Raw genomic sequence first — 23,404 nt, forward strand, 5'->3', positions numbered from 1 at the left:
TCTTTCTTTCCCTAGTGACAAAGAATAACTAAAAAGTAATTCAAACACAAATGTAAGACTTCAAACCTAGTTGTCACAGTATGTAAATACTTTTAAAAGGCAGGACATCCAGATTTAGAAAAACCATTGGTCAAAGGAGAAGCACTGAAGACTTGACCACAGTAATCACTTGGCTGGGTTCGTCTTTTCTTCTTTGTATATTGATTTTTGTATATCTTGAATTTAAATATACAAAGACCACTGTGGCATCTCCCATCCAAAACCAGCCAGACAAGCAGTGAGGTTCTTAAAATACCCAGGCTGCATCCGGCAGATAGCCCCTAGTCCCAGAAGAGACAGATACTGGGTTTTTAACTTTGGCTTTTTCCAACGTTGCAAGCCAGGTTTGATTCTTATGTGTAATGACAGAGATGTCCAAAGCAGAGGCAATTCCAGTGGAACCAGTAGCAGTGGCATGTCACAGGAAATTGACTTCCTTCCCATTTTACTGAGACTATTTAAAATGAAGTAGATTGTGATTGTGATAGATTCCATTATAGGTCCATGATATCCCCCCTTCCCCTCCTCCCTGAGCGAAGTCTCCTTCCTGGCCCACTAGAGGTTGGGTTTGACTATGCATCTGACTTGGACCAGTTTAAAGTGAATAGGGTGATGTGAGCCGCAGCTTTCCCCGAGAGCGCATAGTTTGGCTCTGCTTTTTGCACTTCTGCACTCTGCCAGGCAAAGGCATTGCTCTAGGGAAGCTGTCAGTCCAGAATGACGAAGCACTGGTACACACTTGGACCCAAACTGTGACCTGGATCCAGGCCCAGCTGAGGCTCTGGAGGCTGGCAATCCCGTGAGCAAGAAATAAAAGTGTGTTGTAAACGTTGTGGGTTATTATTCAGCTTTATTGAAGCAAAACTTGGCTGATACATGAGAGAACAGCCCTGGACCCATCACTCAGCTTTACCAAATCTTGTCCTCGATCTCATATTGGTTTCTGATTCTTTTTGTTGTTGTTGTTGCTGTTTAAGAGTCCTCTTGGTACCCTTCCCCAATCTCACCATACCCAGAGGTAACAATTCTCATGCAGTTAGTGTTATCATACTTAGTTTGTTTTAAACATTTGCTATATATTCACATACCATAAACATGATCTATTTATATAAATACCAAGCTGTAGGTATCCTCTGCAATTCACTTCTCACCCACCCCCAACACTATTTCAGGTTTACCTATAGTTTACTCATTTTAGCTACTGTCGTCTGTATATACCACAATGTATCTAGTCTCTGTTGGTGGACATTTTAGTTGTTAAATATGAATAGTGTTGCACAGACCATTCTAGCCAGTATCTTTGAGTTTCTTGCTTTTCTCTAAGACTAAGTTCTCTGTGGAATCAGTAGACGAGAAGTGCGTGGCTGACAACGTGCACACGTGCAATCTGCGAGGCCTCGGCTCCAGACTCGTGCTGGAGCTGCTCCGCAGGAGAAGCCCCCAGTGCCCAGGGCCTTGGGCACCTCTAATTTCCACTACTGACCTCTGCCCGTGGGGCCAATGCCCTGAGATTTCCTGGGAACATCTGAATGCACTTTCTACTGCTCCTTCCACAACTTACACCCCAATAAAATTCTTCACACTTCATCATTTTGACCATTAAATGATTTTAAGTTCCTGGTCAGGATTGACATTTAGCAAGAGAGTTAGAAGCAGAGGAGTAAATGAATGAAGACTGTTAATCGTCCTTTTTTCTTCCTCACACAGCAATTTTTCTAACAGATGCAATTACATTTGAGAGCTGCAGAGAATGACATCTTATGTTTTATTTCTTTATTCATCATTTTACAAATGGGATTCACTGTAAAAAGGAAATTGCCTTTGTAGTTCAGTTCTCCGGGCTGGAGTGCTCTGAGCTTTAGTTTCTATACCAGCTGCTGCCACCACCTTGTATCTGGTGGGTGAGAACCAGCCAGGGAAGGAGGTTAATGAACCAGGCAGAGTTCAAGCTCATTTAGATTCAATATATTTTTATTCTTTGTAAATACAATGAGTACAACCTTTTAATTTCACAAATCAGTTAATTCACTTTGTACAGAAAAGTTTTACTCAACCTATGATAGTCCAAGTGCTGAATATTTTTCCTCAGTGCTAGAACCTACTAAATAAAAATGTGAAAAGTACAGCAGCTATTTTAAAATGTTTGTTTCTACATTTCCATAAGTATAGCTTCATACCAAAGGAGCAGCTTATAATATAGAATGGTGTGTGTGTACATGTGCACACATTCAAGGTTTTACTAGAAATCAGTTTTCTGAAAGGCATTGAAGAGTCTCGGGCTGTTAGCAGTGGGTCAATGGAGAAACCTTTTAGTGCTCATTTCCTTGAAAGTTCCTTTCGCCACCACGTCCGTGTTCGTTTCCTGTCTGATGTGACTCACTAAGACACCAGTGTGGGACCCTCATTGCCTTTGGTTTCAGCACTATTTTAATGGGACAGCAATCTGCCTCATTCTCACTCACCTCCACTTTATTTGGTTTTGCTGTTTTTATTCTTCCTCCCTCAACGTCGGTTCTTTTAGTAAAAGCTCTTCTGTTTTTGAGATGTTATTCAACCTGAAGTCCTAGTGATAGTTCCTTTTCTTGTCTTTTTTTTTTTTTCTGGTGAGAATTTCATTTTTGTCCACCAATTCCTTTGACAAGGTTGCCTGGCCTATGGTATATAAAAAGAAAAAAAAAAAAGGACGAAAGAAAGAGAAAGGAAAGGAAATAGAGAAAAAGCAAATCTCGCAGTATAAGCTACCTTTTATGTATTAACTCAGTTCTGAAGGCCACTTAATGATATATTCCAATAGAAGGGAAACTTCTGATAAAACCTTTGACCTAAACCTAACCATAGTTTTAAAAATAAATTCTCCATCACAAGACAGTTCTCAAGGCTGCTGCATAGTGTTATACTCAGAGCTATATTTGGTTACCCAACTTTATATGCTAAAAAGGAAAAGAAAGTTCTACTTGTGATTCAGCGCCTGACTGTTCAGACAGGTCTTCCAGGTGAGAGGCATGGCCCATGGCAACCCTCAGTCCGGTCCCTCCCATGGCATGGTAGCAGAGAGTTCTCTGCTCAGGCAGTCCTGCTACGCCCCCTTTCCTTCCGGGCTGCCCTACCCTGGGTAAGGCAGCAGGTCAAAGCTACTGTAACTGTTTTGTGTCAATGGACGCTTTTTCCTGAAGGTTCCACACCCCCTAGACATATGCTTCCTGAAGGGTTTGTTAGTTGAGGCTTGTTCTCCATGGGTAGATGTTCATCAGAGACTGTCCCATACTGAAAAGTGGGGACTGGAAGAGCTTAGATATCACTGGATTTGTACATGTCTGAAAGCAGTCTTGTAATTGGCACGTTGCCGATGGTTTTTTTGAAAAACACTTCTTCTATGGTTGACGGGCTAATAGAACGTAAAGCTGGCAAAAGCAGCAGAAGTTTTCCAAAGCGACAGGGCTGAGTGGGATATCTGGAATAGGAGAAGCCGTGAGAGCAAGGTCAGATCCATTACTACTGGGAATTAGTATCTTATACTTGAACATACAACCATCTCCTGCACACGTTTCTGCTTGGGCCTCTTTAATAACACACTATCCCTGCAGCAGAATCCCAGGCTGGTCCTACTGTCCTTGTTTTGCAGGTGGACTAATCCAGGCCTAGAGAACATAATTGGTGTCAAAATCCCATGGTGACTATCTCAGCATTAGCAAAGGAGTTGTATTTTGTTTGGACAGAAAGAAAAATAAGAAACATGGTACCAAGTTCCGGCTAAATAACAAACATAAGGCTGTGGGTGCAGCAGCGAGCGGTGATATCTGCCTCCTGGTTTTCAGCTCCTTCTTTTGCAAGGCAATTTTCCTCAACTAAAATGGATTCCTCTTCTAAGAAATTCTTTAAATTATTATTCAGGCATTACACTTAGTTTCAGGAATAATTCCATCCTTATTACACTGCAAATTAAAGACTAAGTTCTGTTGGGTGGCAGTGCCACCCAACTTTCATGTCAATGAAATTGACACATAATTAAAGATGTGAGAAATTGCTTAACAATTTCATCTCTTAATGTCCAACATACATCTGTGCTCAGATGTGCAAGTTCAAATTTCTACTGCCTTCAGATGCCTGTACGCCGCCTCCTCGTGGCAGCCCTGACACGTCTTCAGTCAATGGCTTGGGATCAGGTACATACACTTCACAGGGAAGCCTCCTCCACAGAAACAAACTGTCTAAAAGACTGAGGTCTGGGGTCACATATCTGTGAGTGAGCCAAGCTCAACCAATAGCCACAAGGTGCTAGAAACAGATTGATATAAAAATTCCTTCACAGGAGATAGCTGAGCACTGAGCTCAATTGCCCAATAACTCCACCCTGCAAACAGGGTCCAGGGCAGCAACTTTCTCACTGGTCTTCCTGGCTTTGAGCACATAGGGTCCCTCTCCTTAACCTGATATGAGTATGATAATTCACTCTGGGCCTCTGACTAGCTCGTTTGACACTTCCACTGCCCAACATCATGAGCCCCGGTGGACGGGGATCACCCACCACATTTAACAACGTGGTAAGGATGCTTAAGCTTGAATCCCACCACTTGCTTTCCTTGCTAAAAGGATCTCCTTTGTTTCCTGGAACAAAATCCCAAGACCCCACCACATCTCCCTTTCACCTTGGCCCCTCACTCTCTTCACTAGCTCTGCCTCCTTTCCCAGGACCAGGCAGAGGAAAGAACCAGCCCCGCAGCAGGTAGGACATGGCGGCTGCCTAGATCCTGTCTGCAGATTGACCTAATGTGTCAGCAGGTTCCCCCGGTGAGAAACCACTGTGGGAAATGATTACTTAACAAAAAGATAGGTTTGGGAGAATCCATAGACAATTAACTCTTGGTTTTCTGTAAATAAATAATCCATTCACCTTCTCACCCACTTCTTTTATTCTCTAGTTAAGAAGGGGCTGGTTCATCAGTCAACAAGAATTGTCTATTACATATGAAGTATGGTACTACTGAGAAATAATAAGTGTTTTGTGTGTGTGTGTGTGTGTGTGTGTGTGTGTGTGTGTGTGTGTAGAGAGAGAGAGAGAGAGAGAGAAAGAGACATAGAGTGAGTGTGTGTCTTTACTCAAAATTATTATTTTAGACTAGCTATGCCCCTGGTTTCATCCATTAGCAAAAATAACTGGAAGTTTTCGCTCAGGTATAAATGTTGTGAGTCTGTCAGAGATCCACATATTTGATCTTCAACTATAACATATGCTTTGTATGCAACATCAGTTCCCAGCCTTCTCCTTATATCACACATAATCAGAGAAATAGCTTACAGAGCTGTGACAATGAGCTCAGTTTGCAAAGTTAACAATTAATGGACAATTAGTTCAATTTTCTATGTTAACTTTTATTTCAATCTCAGATTTTAATTTTCTAGACAGGAAAGTGCTAAAAGAGGATGTTCTCTGATTTGAAGGAGCTAAGAAATAAGGCATAGTCAGTTTTGTCACATGCATGAGTCTAGATCTTAATATTAAATTACAGCGGTAGCAGATACCATGAAACAAGAATTCCGTGCTACAAAGATGGGTTCCTTCCAAGCGTCATTTCCTTGTTTACAGTGGGGGAGAAGTAGTACACCTGCTGTTTCTCTGTAGTAGCCCTTGGTTAATTTGTGGTTTAATTCTCTCAGGCTCTCTCAGATTCTCTTCAGTCACCTGTCTGGCACCTCCCACAGCACCTTACCTGCCCCCCCTACTGGCTCCAGTGGGCACCCCTTCTCCCTGCCACTTGTGGACACCCACATGTGTGTTGGCTCCCCTACCAGCCACCCTTTCCAGATGTTCCCTCACTCTGCCTCCTCCACCTAGAATGTGTCTCTCCCACTCCCCACTTTGCTTTTCTCTCTTCTCCCGTCTGAGTGGGAGTAATACTTCTATCGGCTTCATACAACAATAAGGGGCTGTGTCTTGTCCCTGGTGTCCCCCAACAGTCACCAGCTGCCCTGCATAGAGCCAGTACTCAGCGAAGGCTGGATGGCTTTAGGCGACCCCTGTGTTTTGGTCATTTGACCCCCGCCAGGGTCGCGACCCACAGGTTGAGAACCACTGCTTTAGTGGCTCTACATGTCGAAGGTCAGTTCTAATTTATAAATTAGTTTTTAGTGGGGAAATTCTGTATTCTGTCATTTTACAGTTTTGAACAAATATTTACTGCCTATTATATAAATACTGAGATTTAATGTGGATTTTACATTTAAAAAACATGGCATTTTAACTTGGAAAAACATATACACGTTGTACTATCACACAAAACAGTTTCAGTGATATTCCATGGACAGGGAACAATTTTATTCAATAGTATTCAAAAGAGGATTTGTAATAAAAAATAAAAATTTTAAAATAGGAGATCCTAGCAGAAGTGGTATTACTCCAAATGGATTCAGTTGACTCAGGGGCTCTCTGACCCCTCACATAAGGGAGGCATTAACAGCCTTTATTCATCTGATTTAGTTATTCCAGCACAGTGTTTGTGGTGATATTAAGATGATAGAGACAGGCTTCCATGGGCTTCCCTTTAAGACCAACCTAGAGAATAAACAAGAATAGCAACTCTATTCTAACCTCAGGTCCACCATAGCCCTAGAAAGTTTCCACAGCTCTTGAAAGCCTTGCTTTTTCCTTCTGAAAATGGAAACAGAAAGTCTATACCTCCTGGTGAACTTGCCTATTGGTGGGTCAGGAAGATTGCTGAAGCCCAAGTGGCTGAGAATTTCTACAAATAGACCAGAACAGCCATGGCCAATGGACCCTGCTTGGCCAGACATACCTGGAGGGTGCTGTGACTCCAAGTAATTCAACAGTGACCAATCAGTAGTTGTGGTGAGGGTAAAGATGGCCTCTCTAGAAAGTTCTCTGGTCCAGGTATTTGGGAATGGCATCCAAAGAAAGGCACTTGCCTTTTTTAAAGGATGATTTCATTACTCTCTACAATATCAACTATAACAGCCTTCATTTTTTATCTTTCCAACATTTGGGTCCATTCATACAAATATGTTCAACTATTTTGTCAGATCAACTTGTACAACGAGGTCAGCTGTAAGGCATCTGACAATCTAATTGATCATCTAATTTGATTTGCTCCTCTCACCGCCCCCCCCCCCTTGTGACATAGGTGAGGACATAAATTCTAAGTAAATTAACTGGCTAGCAAAAGAATAACTAGTCACAATGTTTGAAATGGCTTATTACCCCCTGCTCACATATTCACAATGGAATCAGTTTTCTTAAGGACATGTTCAAGGCAAACAAGAGTCACCTGGTATGAATGTAGCTGTTGAGAGTTAGCTGAGCCTCATCTTGAAGAGCTGCAATGGCAGCAGCATTCCGGAAACTTCTCAGTTCAGAACCACTGTGTGTAGGAACTAGAAATGAAGACCAGGAAACCGTGATAGATAGCACAGGACATGTCGATGGGGAAAGCGCCTCTCTGGGAGTGGAGAGCCAACAGGAGAACATACAGTGCCCACAGCTATCAAAACGGGACCAGACTAAGAGTCTCAGCTCCCTTGAAAGCTATCACTTCTTTTTGTAATGCAGAATATCTGGACTTTGGAGTGGCTGAAATAGTGCAGTTGCATAATTGGGGAAGGAGAAGAGAGAGGGGTTTGTGTTTGCTTACCAGCTTTGAAAGTGACAATGCATTTTAGACAGGCAAATTCAGTAGCATCTAACCGGAGTTGTCTAAACCGAGCCACCACCTCTTGCAAAGCCTGGATTTCAGATATGATCTTGTTCAGCTTCTGGGAATCTGTGTTGTCACCATTCATGCCTAGAATAAAAATATGGAATAAATGCTGTAATATGAAGGCATTTTCATAATTTAATATTGATTTTTGACAAAATCCTGCATATCAATAGCTATTCAATTGTCACTCTAAGATATCTGATTCCATGTAAACTGGCTATATTGTATGAAAGTTAATATAAAATCTTCTCTTGGATGATAACAAACACAGTAATTTGCATTTAAATAACAATGCAAGCAGTCATGAATACAACAAAACAACATTATTTGCATTTAAATATAGATTTATAAATGACAGGTATACTCTATTGTTCAGCAGGAATTTGTTATTCTTTACATGTTGTTCTTTTTTCAGTAATGTATTTTTATGGTAATTTCTACAACAAAGTCATTAAATTGTGCAATTCTTACCAGATACAGCCAGTAGAGTGTTAGCATCAACCGGAATGGCCCATTGTGCTATTCCTAGAACAAACAGTTCTCTCCAAGCATCTTCCAAAAGCATCAGCTGTCATACAATAGACGTATAATATAATATAGTGTGTAATTTATAAATTTATAAATAATTTCAGTATGTAAATTTCCATTATTTTAAAAAGTGTTTTAAATGCCTGTCTTGGTAATTTTTCCTCTGAATATTCTAGCTTTCCCTTGTTTTCCTTTTTGAAAAGGTGCCTATAGATAAGCTCATGCATTTGAGAGTCAGCCATTCTAATCTCCCAAATTTGATTCCCTTGGGAGAGGGTTTACCCTTCTGGTCCTCCTATACATTTATTCCTGACCACATAGAAACTTCTCCCAGAGACCCAGGATCAATGAAATGCCACCAGCAGCTCAGCAGGTGGGTTCCCCTCATAAAATGCTGCTATTATCAGGGTTGAGGGCTCCAGACTGAGCTTGCCCATCTGGGCCCCCATCTTCCTGGTTGGTGTAGGGGGCTGGGCTGGGAGAGGGAGAGAGAAAGAGATATATATCACTAATTCCCAAGAGGCATGCAGGGAAATCAGGGTGTAATTATGTTAATTGGGTTTTGCTGAGTTTACCTCCTCTCACTGCCTGATTTTTCTGAGACTCATAAGTGGACAGCATCAAGGTGCTTGTCATTTTCATTCTAATAAAATGGGCTACTGAATATTTAAAATGAAAATATGGCTCCTTTTCTAAATGAGTATATTGGATTCTACTTAACTGAAGTTTGCTAGGGCTGAGTGGCATACAATAAATAAATTTTGTTTGAATTAAAGAGTCTACAAATACTTGTTTTGAGAAAAAATGGCCAATTTCAAACACACACACACACACACACACACACACAGCAAATGGTTACACCCATCCAGTAAACCTGGTCAAAGATAGAACCTAACCATCTTGAAAAATATGGTTTTAAAAAACAATCTATAAAAATCTAGCCGATTCTGAATGACTATGTGAAAGGATTTCCTTTTGGAAGCTAAGAGCTAAACTGTAGAGGCTTGTAACCAAAATCAAAAGGTTTAATTCTCAAAATGCTTTATTTTTAGTTTTACTACATTAAGTACAAATAAAGAATAATTTTTAAATGCAAGGTAAACAGTATCTAATTCTGGCCACGTGTGCAAGTCCAGGTCATGAAAAAAAGAACATTCCATGCTAGGAGATTAGATGTTTTTAGCACGTTGCCAGGTCTCTCTGTAGGAAACAGTACTTCATATTAAGGGGCACTATTATGCTTTAATTAGGTATAAAATGAATTAAAGAAATAAATCCTTTGCTTTCAGAAGTACTTATTAGCCTTTTGGGAAATTTGTCATTAAGTCCCATGAATGTACTAGTAACAGCCAGTGATTGTGAACACTGCATTTTCTTCCATTCCCTTAGGTTTAGAAAAATTCTGGCAGAGGCCACTTCTGATGCTCTTAACAACAAAATTTCTAGGCTTTGGCACAATGCAGTTTTTAGCAGCACAAACTTTTACTGCCTCAGAATGTCATTTACAACCACAGAATTATGCACCATACCTATTTGTTAACAAAATCTCTGAAAGCACTTAAAGCATCAAGGGAGAACTTAGCTTGCAGGACATGTGCAATATACCTTTCAATCCTACATGCTGATAAATTAGTGGCCAAAACTGTAACACACTGGAAGATAGAAAGCTGTGAATATAGAATAATGAGACTAGTTCCAAAAATCTTACAGTCGAATACTCTATTTCTCTCAGTTCTGATGTTCTCAAGGAAGCATTGTTTTATTAACAATTTTAAAAATCATTAGAAATTTGTGATTAAATCTGATGTTTCAATTAAACTAAAAGAAAATAATATTCTTGTTTGTCTCTTTTTCATAGACTAGATCCAACTTTCCTGAAATAACCTAATTACATTTCTTAGTAAGGATTTCATAGCTAGATATTTTGAACCTATAGAAAGATGCTAGTAAAAAATTTCTTCATCGCTATTAAGAACTAACTGATGCCTGATTTTGGTAATTTATTCAGGTAATCTACAGTTTTATAAGGCCGACTCCTATTGCTTCTTCCCAACTTTCTTTCCTCATGACCTCAGAGCCCCCTTGGTCATACCTGGTCTTGCAAAGACAGGGTGGAGAAAGCAGGTACACTCTTAGCCCACTTGATGCTCATAAACAGAAGCCTGGCAGCTGATTCACACACTGACTCTGTAGCCACTTCATAGAGATACATTGGGGTCCCATTCACTTCATGGGGGTACTGGGTGGGGAAGAAACAGACACCAGGGAGTGAGGAAACCACAGCTTTGCAAGAAGAGCCAACTTTTAAATTTTTTTCACTTAGAACAGGGAAAGAGAAAGAAACTTGGATGTTCTGCTTAAATGGGCAGTTGTCACACACAGGAGGATAAAAACCAGACATCTCTATCTATAGATTTGGGGAAATTGTTGGGAGAGACCCATTTCCACTCTTTGTGAGCCTGTTCCTTCCAGAGGGGCATCTAGCTTTTCTATCCCCTGTAGCAAATTTTCTTTGAGCTGAGCCAAGTGCTAGGCCTGCTTCCCAATTTAGACAAGAGCTGCTCGCATTTGTGTAAATAAAAATAGATGTGAAAAAAGTATAAATTAATAGGCATCCCAAACACAAATATGCATATGAGTATTTTTAGAAAGGATTAGTATATTATGGAAATATTTTAATTAGACATCTTAATCATTCACAGAGCATCCCCATTCATAACTGACAACATATTCATAACACTACTTTCCCAAGCTTATTATACATATCAAGGGTAAGGAAGCAGTATTAAATATTGTGCATGCATGTGTGCCCAGGTGTTCGGCTTCCCTGCCGTGTGGGGCTGCAGCTGGCCCTCTCAGAGAGAGATCCGGAGCCCTTCTTGGCCCTGAGTGGGGGCTCTGGGTAAGCACCAGCTGGAAGCCTGAAGGGTAGTCCCTAGGTGGCAGCCTTTGAGATAGTTCTGGCTGTGGGCCTTCAGTAGAGGCTCCATCCTGGTGTCAGTCCATGTGGCTCAGAAGAGAGTGAGGGGAGAGTGGGAAATAGAGCTAGACTCCTCAAGCCGCCTGGACTGGGTGAGTGCCAAATTCCCCTCTTGCCTGTTAGGGACCCACAGTTTTGCCCAAGATAATAAGCCCCTCAGATTTGCAACTCGGGGGCTTTTCTGCCAGCTTTGGAAGCAACTCCTTCCTTCTCACAACCAGCGTCTGCTCTTCGGCCTCCAGGCCGTGCCTAGGCGCCCTCTCGGGTCAGACAGGGCTCCAGGCCAGGGCGCTTTCCAGAGGGGCAGGCCCCCTCCCTGGCCCAGCATCCACCTAGTGACAGGGGTTCCCTGGAGATCGGGCCCTGAAGTCCACATCTGTAGCAGCTGAGAGAGTGACTTCACTGCCTGCTACAGTTTGAGCAACCTTGGCTCAGCGGGGAAGAGCCCAGGAGCCAGTGCCCCGCCAAGTCTTCCCATCTGCTCGAACCTGTCCCAGCTGAGAAGGGACGGGCGCCGGGGCCCCTCTCCTCCCTCACGCGGCGCGGGGCCCCGGCCGGGCCGCTGACCTTGGGTGTGGGCTGCGCCAGGCTCACGAGGGTCTGCCGCTCGGGGGTGGCGGCCACGGCGGCCAGCTCCAGGCCGTGCGGCTCCAGCTGCGTGACCGCCGTGAAGAAGGCCGGCGCGGGCAGCGCGGCCGAGGGGAAGTGCGCGACCGCCCCGTTCTCCTCCTTGTGTCCGCGGAAGTAGAGGGCCACCTGCTTGCGGATGGTGGACGTCCGAGGCCCCCGCTCGTGCTGCACGGCTGCGGACACAGACACACGCCCGGGGTCAGAGTCTCAGCGACGCTCGGCCGCGGCTGTGCTGCGGGGCCACGCGCCACGCGCCACGCGCCACGTCCGAGCAGGCGAGGCCGCCCGGGAGGGGACAGGAGAGGGCCGGTGGGGGGGGAGCCCAGGGCCTCTGAGGGCGTCCGGCGGCCCCGCTGTCTGCGGCAGGGAGCCCGGCACCGGTGTCCCGGTGATGACCTGCCTCAAGCAGGACCAAGCGTGGCCTCTGTCCGTCCGGGGCGCCTCCCCACGCGGTGGGGGTCTCAAGGCACCCCGAGGACCCTCTGGGAGGAAGGAGCTAGGCACCCTGGTCCGCGACCAAGAGAGAGAGGGAGAACTACCCCTCTGCACAGACCTTTCCCTGCTCGGCCGAGGGACGGCTCCCGCCACACCCACCTCCGCCCTCGGGGGCCGCCGGACAAGAGGACCTGAGCCCAGGGGCCCGGGGGGAAGGGACAAGGGAGAGCCCGCCTCGGAGTGCGCTGGAGGAAGGCAGGCGAGATGTGACAACTACCACCAACATTTTAAACAAATTAATTCAGGGCAATCTTCTGCTCACCTAGCTTGACAACTTGTCAACACACAAGTTCAGTTGGCTGGATGCTCCCTCCTGCTTCCTGTGCCTGAGAGGAAAGTGCTCTTCCCAAGGGGCGCTGTGCCTCCGGGAGCCGCCACCTGGGCTCCACCGCCAGCCCACTCTGCCCCTCGTGCTGAGGCCCCTGGCTCTCTCCCGGCCATTGCCCACCCCCACCTGGCCTCGCTCGGAGCTGGGCGCCCTTGGCAGGCCACTAGCCAGCATCCACAAGTCCTAGTACTTGCTGCACGTGTTTAAGAGCTTTCTGGGTGTTGGGTGTCCGAGGCATCTACAGGCATCACCCAACCTTCTCTGTAGAACCGAGAGAATGCCCTGGAAAAGCCCAGATCACCACAACGGAGGTCCCTATTTTGGAATCTTGTTGAATTCCAAACAGGGTAGAGGAAATTCCTGTCTCTACCCCCCCGCCCCCACACCGCGTTTTCTAGTGTCCCCACGATCTTCTCTTCCCCAAGACTATCCAGACCACGAGATCCTGCAGGAGGCTAACGAGCTTGGAGGTGGCCACAAAAAGTTGTAAACGGAGGGAGCGAAATGAGGAATTAAAATACGAGGCAGGAAATATAGCATGTGTCCCAGCAGAGTGGGGTTCCCTAGAACGCTGCCTTGTTGGGGGTGATTGTGGAGCACAGGTTTCCTTTGTGGGCTTGGGCCTTGCCTTAGGGAATTCTAGGAGCTGGAGGAGGGGGTTGGCTTGTGCTGAGAGATTAGGAAGCATACGACCGACCGAAAGCCTGAGGCCAATTCCCAGCATCTAGTAAGAAGTGCTCCGGAGATGGTTTGCATGCACAGGAAGGAGTGCTATGTATTTTCTGTACAGGTAATTTACTTATTAATTAACGTTAGAAGAGCAAAAGAGATGTACTGATTACCATCTTTGTTCATGTTGACTTCCAAACACTTCTTGAGCCGACATGCCCTGCACTGGTTTCTGTGTGTCTTGTCCACGGGGCAGCCTCCCTGGAACAGAGAGCATGATGTCAGCGCACCCCCCCCCCCTCAGGCCTTCAGCCGGGCAAAGCCAGCCCTGGGTGGGGGAAGATGGTGGGGAGGAGGTAACAGACCCCTCCACCTACACCTAGGTCAGCAAAGCGAGGTCCTGGGGCACCAGCAGGGCACATAGAGAAAGGGCTGGGGTTCTGGGGCTACTTTAAGAAGACCAGCCCATGACCCAGTGAAAGTGGGCACAGAGGAAAAGCCTTCCCCAAGCAGGTGAAGGGTCATAGCCCCTGGTTTGCCAGACTCTGCAGTGCTTGGAAGAGAAGCTCCCGAGGGGAACTTCCTCCAGTGGAGAAAGTGGTGAAGCTGGGGAGAGAATTTTTCAGTACCAAAGACAGCACCTTGGCCTCCTAGGAGACCTCAATGTTCTTTTAAAGAGCAGGCTTGCCTGGAAGGATCCCTGCCATGACCCCTCCCGCCAGCTGTCTTTCTGTTGTGGGTCTTAGTCTACCTCTCTCTGTCACTTTCTGGGTGAGCCCATTTATTTGTCAGATAAATCTCTCCCATGTATTCTTTACTCTTGTCTTTCTTTCTTTCTTTCTTTCTTTTTTCTTTCTTTCTTTCTTTCTTTCTTTCTTTCTTTCTTTCTTTCTTTGACAAAGACAGAGAGAGAGAGTCAGAGAGATGGATAGATAGGGACAGACAAGAAGGGAGAGAGATGAGAAGAATCAATTCTTCGTTGCGGCACCTTAGTTGTTCATTGATTGCTTTCTCATATGTGCCTTGACTGGGGGGGGGGGGTTACAGCAGACCGAGTGACCCCTTGCTCAAGTCAGCGAACTTGGGCTCAAGGTGGTGAACCTTGCTCAAACCAGATGAGCCCACGCTCAAACTGGCGACCTCAGAGTTTTGAACCTGGGTCCTCCAAGTCCCAGTCCAATGCTCTATTCACTGCACCACCACCTGGTCAGGCTACTCTTGAGTTTTCTCATGCTTGCCTTTGCACTGAAAGCCATTCTTATAACCAGCAGAGTGAAAGTTGTCTTAAAGCTGAGTTGTAGCCGAAACATGGACACACAACCATTCCCAGAAGTTGAGGCAGGAGACAGCATGGTAAGAAGGGCAGGGCCTACTGAGGAAAAGGAGGGGAGGGAAGAGCCCAAGGCCTGAACAAAATCTAGAAAAGCCCACCATGTAAATATGATCAGGAAGATAATGTGATAAACTGTCCAACAAAATGATACATGGGCTGAGAATATTAGCATGATAACTAAAAAATGAGGCAATTGTTTCCATAGAAATATTTACCGGAGACACATGAGAAAATAAATATTTTACCTAATGTAATTTTATAGGGAAATGTTGGCCATGAAAGGAAGAAATTTACAGAGAAGGTTTCTTATGAAACATTCAGTGTTAGGTGTTTTTACTGAGGAAACACAAACAGATACATAAAGAATTATATCTACATATATACTTTGTACACAGAAAATGCATGAGTTTGGTCTCTTGTGCTCATATGAATTGCTACTGTTAGATTTGCAATAGCAGAAAGTAAATGTATTTTTATTTGGCTTCATACTATCAAGGTTTTATATACACTGAAGTTGGAGTAAGTACATTTTCTAAAATATCCCTTAGAAAAAAATTACACTTAGAAGACACAGTTTTCTGTGTCTTCCCTCTGATTAAAATGTTGATTTATTTAAATAAAGATAGGACAGGGGTTCTTAATAATTTCTAAATGTCCTCATCGCTGTTAATAATAAGTTGGAATATTATTTATCCAATGTTAAAAGAAAAGAAAAGAAATAATTTTTGGTTCCTAAGTGAGTTATTTAGAATATCTTTGCTGGCCAGTGTAACAGTTCAATGTAAAGAGGCTTAAAAAAACTCATTATTAACTGAAATCATATGTCTATCATTAAATGTTATTTACCTAGTATTGTGATAAACATGTTAATACAAAATGGAAGCCTTCATTAGTTTTTAAGAGTTTCTTCAAATCAGATCATATGTATATAAATATCTGGAGCCAAAGGGAAAAATGAGTGTCTCTGCTTGGTCCATTTATTCTCTTTGCAGGGAAAGGACCACCAAGCCTGATGAGTCTATTATCCTTCCTTTACAAATACTTGGACTGACTTCAATATGGATTGATAGCAACCGCTTTGAAAATATCAAGCATAACATCTGAGATTTTGATTCCCCAATTCTATGCCTTGCAGAAAAAGTAAAAGATAGTTTAAATAGAAGCCTGCACAAATCTGAAAACTCACAGTAACCTCATATTCCTGGGAGCAATTGGGATACAGTCTTATGTGTGTATAATGTGATGTGTCCATATGGTGAAGCTAGAAACCGATACAGAGCTGTGAACCTAATTAAACAACTAACAGGACTGGAGAGTTCCAAATAACTTATCCAAATGCAGATGTTTACTTGTTTTTGTTGATAATCCAAATCTATCAGAAACTGATATAAGCAGACATGGCTTCAGAAAAAGAATAATTCACTATAACCAAACAATATATGTGGATGTATAATGTGTATCATATTTATACCTATACATTAATTAGGGAAAATGTTTTACTATTTTGGTTACCAAAGGATGACTTCTATCACACTCTCCAAGATCTTCTTGGGAGTCAAGGTGGTGACTCCGTGCTGAGGGTCTGGGTGTCTGGCTAAGAAGGCAGAGTGTGGGACCAAAAGGCTGATCCCCTTGGTGGAAATAAGCCTATCACTGAGCTGGAAAATGAGTCAGGGGATTCTATTTACTCTTTCTGGAAGTTTTGGCTCACACTCAGCTCGTTCCCTGACTCCTCTGTTTCTGTGAGACAGATCTGCCTGCCCAAGACCAAAACACAACCAACCAGGCAGATCTTCTAAGCAGAGAAAGAGGAGATGTGGGACCTGGGAGAAGGTCCCAGTTACTCCTTCCTTGGGAATCTTCTCTTCCCGTTCACTCTGCCCTTCTCCAACAGCACTCAGCTAGATTCAGAACAGCCCTACCTCTCCGAGGTTGAAAGGGCACAGCCCCTCACAGAGCACGTCCTCTCTGTTCCAGTGGCTAACCACCACTGTGAGTTCCAACCTCTGCTAGGATGCCCTGTGCCTCTTACTTCTGCCAGCAGTGCAGTGGCCTGGGCACTGCGCTGCTAGGACTGAGGGTGCGGTGGGCAGACAGCACAACATCACCCTTTCTCCTGCTTACACTTGAGGTTTAGATTCCTAAGTCCCTTAGGTCCCCTGGTTCCGCTTTATAGCCACTGGGTGTGGGCCTTACCCAGTGTCAAAATCTGTCAGAGGATCAAAAGTGTGAAGGGGGGGGGGGGGGCACGCTGAGATTTCAGACTTCCTACTGCGAACTCCTCTGTCGCCCCTTACCTCCTTACCTCCCCACTTCCTCTGTCCCCCCTCGGCCCCCCCTACCCCCGCTCCCGCCCAAGGAAGAGGGCCTCTGAGAGTTGAGTCAGTAGAGAGAAAGGCAGAGGTCAAGGTCTGGTCTCTCCTGAGCAGCTTGGAATCTCAGAGGAGTCATTGGTCACAAACAAAAGCCGGGGAGGCCGCCAAGGGGAGCTGGGCAGTGCAGCCTGGCCCAAGTACCTGGTTTCCAGATTTGCAGACATACGTCCTATTCCTTCGGATGCTCCGTTTGAAAAAACCCGAGCAGCCGTCGCAGGCGTAGACTCCATAGTGTTTCCCCGAGCTGCGGTCGCCACACACTTTACAGGGGATATCTAAAATGCGGCCTGAAATCGCAGAAAAGACAGGGAAAAGGGGGGTGGGGGAGGGCGAGAAGGAAAGGAGGGCGGAGGACAGGGAGGAGAGGGTCGAGGGAGAGAGAGATGCTAAGCAATCTGACCTCTGAAGGGATTAGCACCAAGGCTGCGGTAAAAGCAAATAATGAAGTGATTTTATAGCCAAACTTTTTTCCTTGAGCAAGTGTCAGTTTCCTACAATGAGCATTACTCATGCACCGCTACATGTATTTGGGTCTCCTCTAATCGCCAGACCCATTTTGGAATAAAAGATTACAGCAGGCGAGGCGGCAGCTCGGCCCGCCGCTGCCTTCCTGCTCGGCGGAAAGTTGGGCAGCTCCCTCCCCCGCTCCTGCATTTAACAGAGAAAAGTTGTTGGTGAGCGCGCGAGGAGACAAACTTGAAATCTAAAAGGAAAGAGAAGAAAAACAAACATGGCTGGAACCGGGGATGGCAGCTGGAAGGCAATCGAGGTTTATCTGAGCTACTGGGCTGTTGTTATTATCAGGATTATTATTATTATTGTCATGCTAATACTAGGATTATTAGTGATACTAAGGGTGGTAGTAATTGCCCAACTTTCGCTTTACCTATTTTCAAAAATGCTTGATGGAACGCTTTTGAGAAATTATTTTTTTCAGAAAAAAAAAATTTCTCCCCAAAGTATCAATAACTAGCATTGGGCTAGACAAGTCAGAGGACAGTGAGGAGTGTGTGATTACCTGGTAGGTTCGCACCGGACAGAACCTCTCTCCTTTCATTCCCCAACTTTTCCCTTAAAGACTTGCCCCCTTCCACTGGATCTTCTATGGGTCTCTTCCTACTTGTTTTCCGCGGTTGTCCGAGGCTAATGTTTTAAAGGATTTGACTGTTCTCTCTGTCCCCCCCCCCCCCACACACACACACACATTGGTTTCCACTGTCGCCAGATTTAAGCGAACTTTCCTTGAAATCCCCTCAAGCCCGTGGTGGCCTTGGACCCTGAAGGAATGAAAGGGAGGGAATAATATTCGAAGATTCTGTAGGGAGAGAACTATTTTTCTCTATGAATAAAGAAGAGTCCCACCAGCCTGAAGTGGTTTGTTTATAGAGACTTAGAAAGCCTTCTTCCCACAGAGAATTAAATAAAGTGTTAACTTAATTAACACTTTAATAATAGTGGTCATTAATAATAATTAACTTCTTAACATTTAATTTTCCTCCCGTTACCAACTCGGAGGCCGCCAGTCTAGACCCTGTGGCCTCACTCTTGGGTGAAAGTTGACAGCTGCCCCCCCACACACACACACACACAAGCGTTCAGGCTGGGGTGAAAAGGGTCAGGGGTGAGAATGACTGGGCAAGGGCAGTAGAGGTGGCAAGGGCGCAGCGTGGGGACAGCCCTTGAGAATTTGGAGGTGGGAACTTGCTGGTGGATTCGGAGGCGTCTGGGCGGGCGAACCACGGCGCGGTAACCTTGGAGAAATGGCGGCTGGAGACCAGGCTGGAGGGGGTGGGGCGGACGCGGGTGGGAGGGAGTTCGGTAACCACCAGGCTCGGCGGGGGTAATTACCACCCTGCCGAAGCACCTGCCTATAGAGCCACCAGTGACCCGTCAAAAAGAGTAGCATGGGAATTCGTAGGGCGACAAAAGCTGGCTGGGGATGCGCGCCGCGCAGCGACCACTGTCTGGGCGCCCCTTCTCCTGCAGGGTGGGAGGAGGGGCTGGAGAGACAGCGGGGGAGCCACGGCGGGTCTCGTCCCTCACCCCCTAGGGCCTGTCACTGTGCCCGAGGGAACTCACGGCCACCCAGCAGGCCGGGCGGGATTCGCGCACTACTGCACCGCCCTCACTTCGGAGGCAGTGAATTTGGTTTCCAGAATTTGCAACCATCCTTGTATGCATAACACACACCCTCTTGCCCGAGCTGGGTCCGCACGTGGAGGTCCATCGCCTCAGTCGTCCTCTTCTTCCCTTCGGCACTTTTGACCGTGCCGAGATGAGCGCGCAGAAGGAGCAGTGGTGGCGTTTCTTTTTCCGGTTTCCTATCTAGACCGGAGGACAGGGACACTCTCTCCAGAGAACCGCGAGGGGGTGGAGGAAGGACCCAGCCCCCGCGGGCGGGGCTCTTTGAACTTCATCCCCCGGGGCCGCGAGGCTGCAGGTCGGCCCTGCCTCTGGGTAGACTGGGGCAGATTAGACCGGCCACAGCCTGGGGCGGGGGGGGGGGGCGCAGAAGAAAGGGAAGCAACAATCCCAGGGCCTAGCGGGTCTGCGCCTCCGAGTCCGCTGCCCAGCCACGTTAGGGTGACGTGGGGTCACGAGACAAACTGGTTGACCCCGTTGCAAAGCTCCTCATTTAACAAACCAAGCGAGTTCCGACGTGAGGCGAGCAGGAGTTTTCTGAAGCTGGAAAACCGTTCTTAACTTCCCTCGCCAGGGGGTCCCCTCGGGGCTTTTTGTGTGTCATAATTGCCTAAAGATATATGGCAGCTTCGATTACTGTAATTACCATCAGAGGCTGTTGAAAGAAGTTAGTCTGGGCTGCAGGGGTGACTGGCCGGGGTCTTGTTACCACCCAGGCGGGGCTCCCGGTTGACAGCACTCTGCTCTCCAGCAGCGCCAGGCCGAGCGAGGCGGGGGCTGCAGACCTCGCGGCCCGGGTCGGCCCTGACCTGGCCCGCTGCGCGCCGACCTCCTCGCGGACCAGGGCCGGTGGCCCGCGGGTTTCGGGCAGGGCTGCCGCCACCGCTCTGGGAGGGCCGGGCGGCTGCGGCGCCTCGGGCGAGGATTTCTGTCCTTCGAGCCTCAGAACCCTCAGCAGCGGCGGCTGGACCGGCGCAGGGGCTCAGGCTTCCGAGGCCAAACTCAGGTTCTTGGGAAGTTGGAAAGCTCCAAAGTTTCCCCGATGCATCATTGCCGTTTTTCTAAAAGCTTGGAGGGTCCCTCCGCGTCCCAGTCCTCAGCACGCGGGCTGGCCCCCCGTGAACCGGCTTCGTACCCGCCCCTTTTCTCGCCTCTAAGGCCTCACCTTTCACGCACCCTCCAAACTTGGCAGTTCTGCACCCCAAGTGGGTGCAAGAGTCCGAGACTCTTTACTTCCAGGGAAGGAGGCGAGGGGGCTCGTCACAGAGCGAGGGAACAGGAGATCTGCCAAGCTTGGGTTTTTGCAATGAGGCTCGGAATGCAACAGGAAAGATTTCTTAGTGCGCCTCCTGGGAAAGGCCTTCGCGAGCATTAGTATGGGCCACAAAAAGCGAGCTGTTCTCCCTCCCCAGAGTCGAACAGCCAGGCCAGCGTAGGCCCGAAGCTAGAAACACCAGTCTCCTCCTCAAGTGCCGGCTATGTTGTGGGCCGCTTTTAAGGTTCCTTCTCTCTTCCCTCTGCCTAGATCTACATATTTCTTCTTTTCTCTTTTAGTTCACATTCATTTTACTCTAAGTTTTAAAGTGGCAGCACCCAAACCAAAACAATCAGACAAAGTGAAAACACAACCCCACATTTTTTTTCTGGGAGAGGGGAAGCAGAATTGCCTCCCATTGAAGTGGGATTTTACTATCAGTTCTCAGGAGTGTCTCGGACTCTGCCAACTCTCAGACTCAAGACAATGAAGGCGAGGAAGGGGAGGAGGGTGTCTTGAGGAAAGCACAACTCGCCAAAAATGCTACAGGTGAAAACAGCCATGGCGCAGAACTCCAGGCCCGGGGGCTGCAGCAGCGGCCAGCCCCAGCCTTGTACCCTGGACACGGCAGCCCCATGCCGCCGAAAGGCGGGAACTGAAACGCCCCCGAGGATCCGAGCATTGCAGCCGAATCCGCCCGACGCCGGCTTGGGCCTGCACGTCCTCGGTTCCTCCAACTCGGTGCACGCCAAGGCCCTCGCACGTCCCCTTAGTCCGGCACCGGGGCGTCTAGGGGCGCCGGGAGCTCAGCCTCGGCTCGGCGGGCCGGGGGACATTGCTAGCTAAGCAAGTTTGAAGGAGAGAAGCGCGCGAAAGGCACAGGCCGCACGGGCCTGCTGCTGCCGAACTCACGCTCTAAAAGTCCTTGGGATTAGCGATTTGGTTCTCTCTTTGCTACAGCGGTTCGCCATACTTTAAATTCCCCAGTTATGACCTACTCGGATTTAGGATTAAGGAAAATGTGACTTTTTAAATTGTTTCTGCTTCCCAGTTTGCAGGATTATTTGAAATAGCTAGAAACGGGGTGCAAAGCATTCCATTCAAAATCCGCTTTTCGCAGAGTTGCTTCTGCGTGCCGGAGCTCGAAGTTCTGAGCGAGCGTGTTATTGTGCCGCCGCCTGGAGCTGCGGCCTAGCTCCCGCCCCCAACGCCCCCTCCTCCCGCACCTGGCGGCGCAGTGGAGGGAACTCCCGGGACTGGTGGGCTGGCCGCATGGGTCACCACCTTCTCACCTTATCAGAAAGAGGGAGAAATAGGAGATTCAGAGTTAACGAAATTGCTCTTCCCTCACCACAAAACGCTCTGATTCACAGTCTACAAAGAGCTGGACCAAGGCACACACACTAATGGAATAGCTCTCCCGGGTTCTGAGCCGCTGCGCTCCCGGCAGGACGTCCCAGACCTGCCCGCCCGCCCTCCCGCCGGCCCCGGCTGCGCAGCTGAACTCCGCGGCGGCCCCAAAGGTACCCACTTGTTGATCCGGCCGGCTTGCTCATGCTGGCGGTCCCGGGGCGGAGCGGTGGGTGGGCGCTGCTTGCGTCCCGGCCGACAGCGCCCGCCTCGCCGCCGGGTTCCACTGCTCTCCAGCCGCCCTCCAGCCTGTGAGGCTCCGGGGTCGCACAGGTGGGTGTCGGTCGCGCGCTGCGCTGCTTCCCAGGGGCTCAGAATTCGTTCCACAGTGAAAATGTAAACATCCTTAAGTTTCTTCCCGGATCTTGCAAAACCGCAGCTGCTGGGAATGTTGCTTAATACGGACAAACGTATGGACAGACAAATGAGGAGACGGACAGGCAGATCGAAGAAGAAAGAACAAGAAAGGGGTTTTGAAGGACAGAGATGGAGACACGAAAATGGTCTTCCTACGGAGCAAAAAGGGCAAAATCACTCTCTTTCCCCATTCCTGTTTCTCAGTCTTCAATTTCTCCTTCTACATTAGGCATGCAGAGTGTGAGCGGATTTCTACAGACCGCTGGTCTTACAAGGAAAGAAGGAAAACACAACTGCAGTCTCGGGCAGATGGGCTCGGCGCTGCCCAAACCCGAGCGCCTAATGGGAAAACTAGATTGCTGGGAAGTCTTCCGAAGGAGCAGGCGGCCAGGTCCTGGTTTCCGGGGAAAGCTGCGCTCGCAGCGGCGTAGGGTCCCCGAAGTTCATTAACCCGTGACTTTGTGCCTGTCGCTGCGGGCTGGGTGCCCTGTAATATCTCCTCCAGAAGCGCTCTGACAGGCAGCCGTGGGGAGGGGAATAGGGCGTCCCTGGCCCACTTAGCTTTTCCCCCAACTCCTGGAGGGGTCTGACGTCAGCCATGTGCGGGGAGGAGATGGGAAGAGGGAGGGGGTTAAATGCTAATGATATTAATGAACCTCCAAGCGGCTCCCAAAGAAAATGCAGGCGCTCTCGGAGCTGACGAGTTCGAGTGTGAATATGGGAGCGTGGCTCTGTGTGTGCATGATGGTGAGGACCGTGCTGCCCTTGTAATAAAAATGAATTGTTATATTTCATGGCAAGAGGGAAGGGGAGGAGAGATGGAGCTTTCTCAAAAACGCTTTCCGCCTACTCTCCAGAGTGCCAGACAAATTTGTGGAAGAAACTGGGTGGCTGTGTATTTGAGTATGATTGTGCTCCCGGATGTGGCCATGTGAGTTGGTTCATTCTTGGTCCCGTGCTTCTATTGGGCAAAATTTGGATCTGGCCCGAGCTGAGTAATTATTCATTTGCAGCTCTCTATGGAAAGTTACAGCTGAGGACGCTGTGTGGGGAGTTGGGGTCTGCTGGAGGCTCGGGTTTCTGCGGCCTGGAGCAGTCCGTTTGGGCACCATCCACGTGGAGGGTACCGCCCTTTCCCAAAGCAAAGCCCGTCC

General features: G+C 47.4%; 1 protein-coding gene across 1 annotated transcript; it reads right to left on the reverse strand.

Annotated features, from left to right (window-relative positions):
• Positions 1-2,566: 2,566 nt before the first annotated feature.
• NR2E1 (nuclear receptor subfamily 2 group E member 1) lies at positions 2,567-22,733 on the reverse strand. The gene is made up of 9 exons (XM_066373531.1): positions 22,015-22,733; positions 17,228-17,373; positions 13,552-13,639; positions 11,824-12,059; positions 10,369-10,515; positions 8,220-8,316; positions 7,683-7,832; positions 7,320-7,425; positions 2,567-3,490 (listed from the first exon to the last, which is right to left on the reverse strand). Exons 1-9 carry the CDS (start codon positions 22,037-22,039, stop codon positions 3,328-3,330), a joined length of 1,158 nt encoding a protein of 385 aa, XP_066229628.1. The 5' UTR covers positions 22,040-22,733; the 3' UTR covers positions 2,567-3,327.
• Positions 22,734-23,404: the final 671 nt, after the last annotated feature.

This window comes from Saccopteryx leptura, chromosome 3 (assembly GCF_036850995.1).
Source record: "Saccopteryx leptura isolate mSacLep1 chromosome 3, mSacLep1_pri_phased_curated, whole genome shotgun sequence".
Lineage (NCBI taxonomy): Eukaryota > Metazoa > Chordata > Mammalia > Chiroptera > Emballonuridae > Saccopteryx > Saccopteryx leptura.

Coding starts and splice junctions, on each gene's coding strand:
- NR2E1 (XM_066373531.1), bottom strand. CDS start 22,039: ATGAGCAAGCCGGCCGGATCAACAA. Junction 13,640..17,227: donor TCTGCAAATCTGGAAACCAG/GTACTTGGGCCA, acceptor TCTCTGTTCCAG/GGAGGCTGCCCCGTGGACAA. Junction 7,426..7,682: donor CATTGTCACTTTCAAAGCTG/GTAAGCAAACAC, acceptor CTTCATTTCTAG/TTCCTACACACAGTGGTTCT.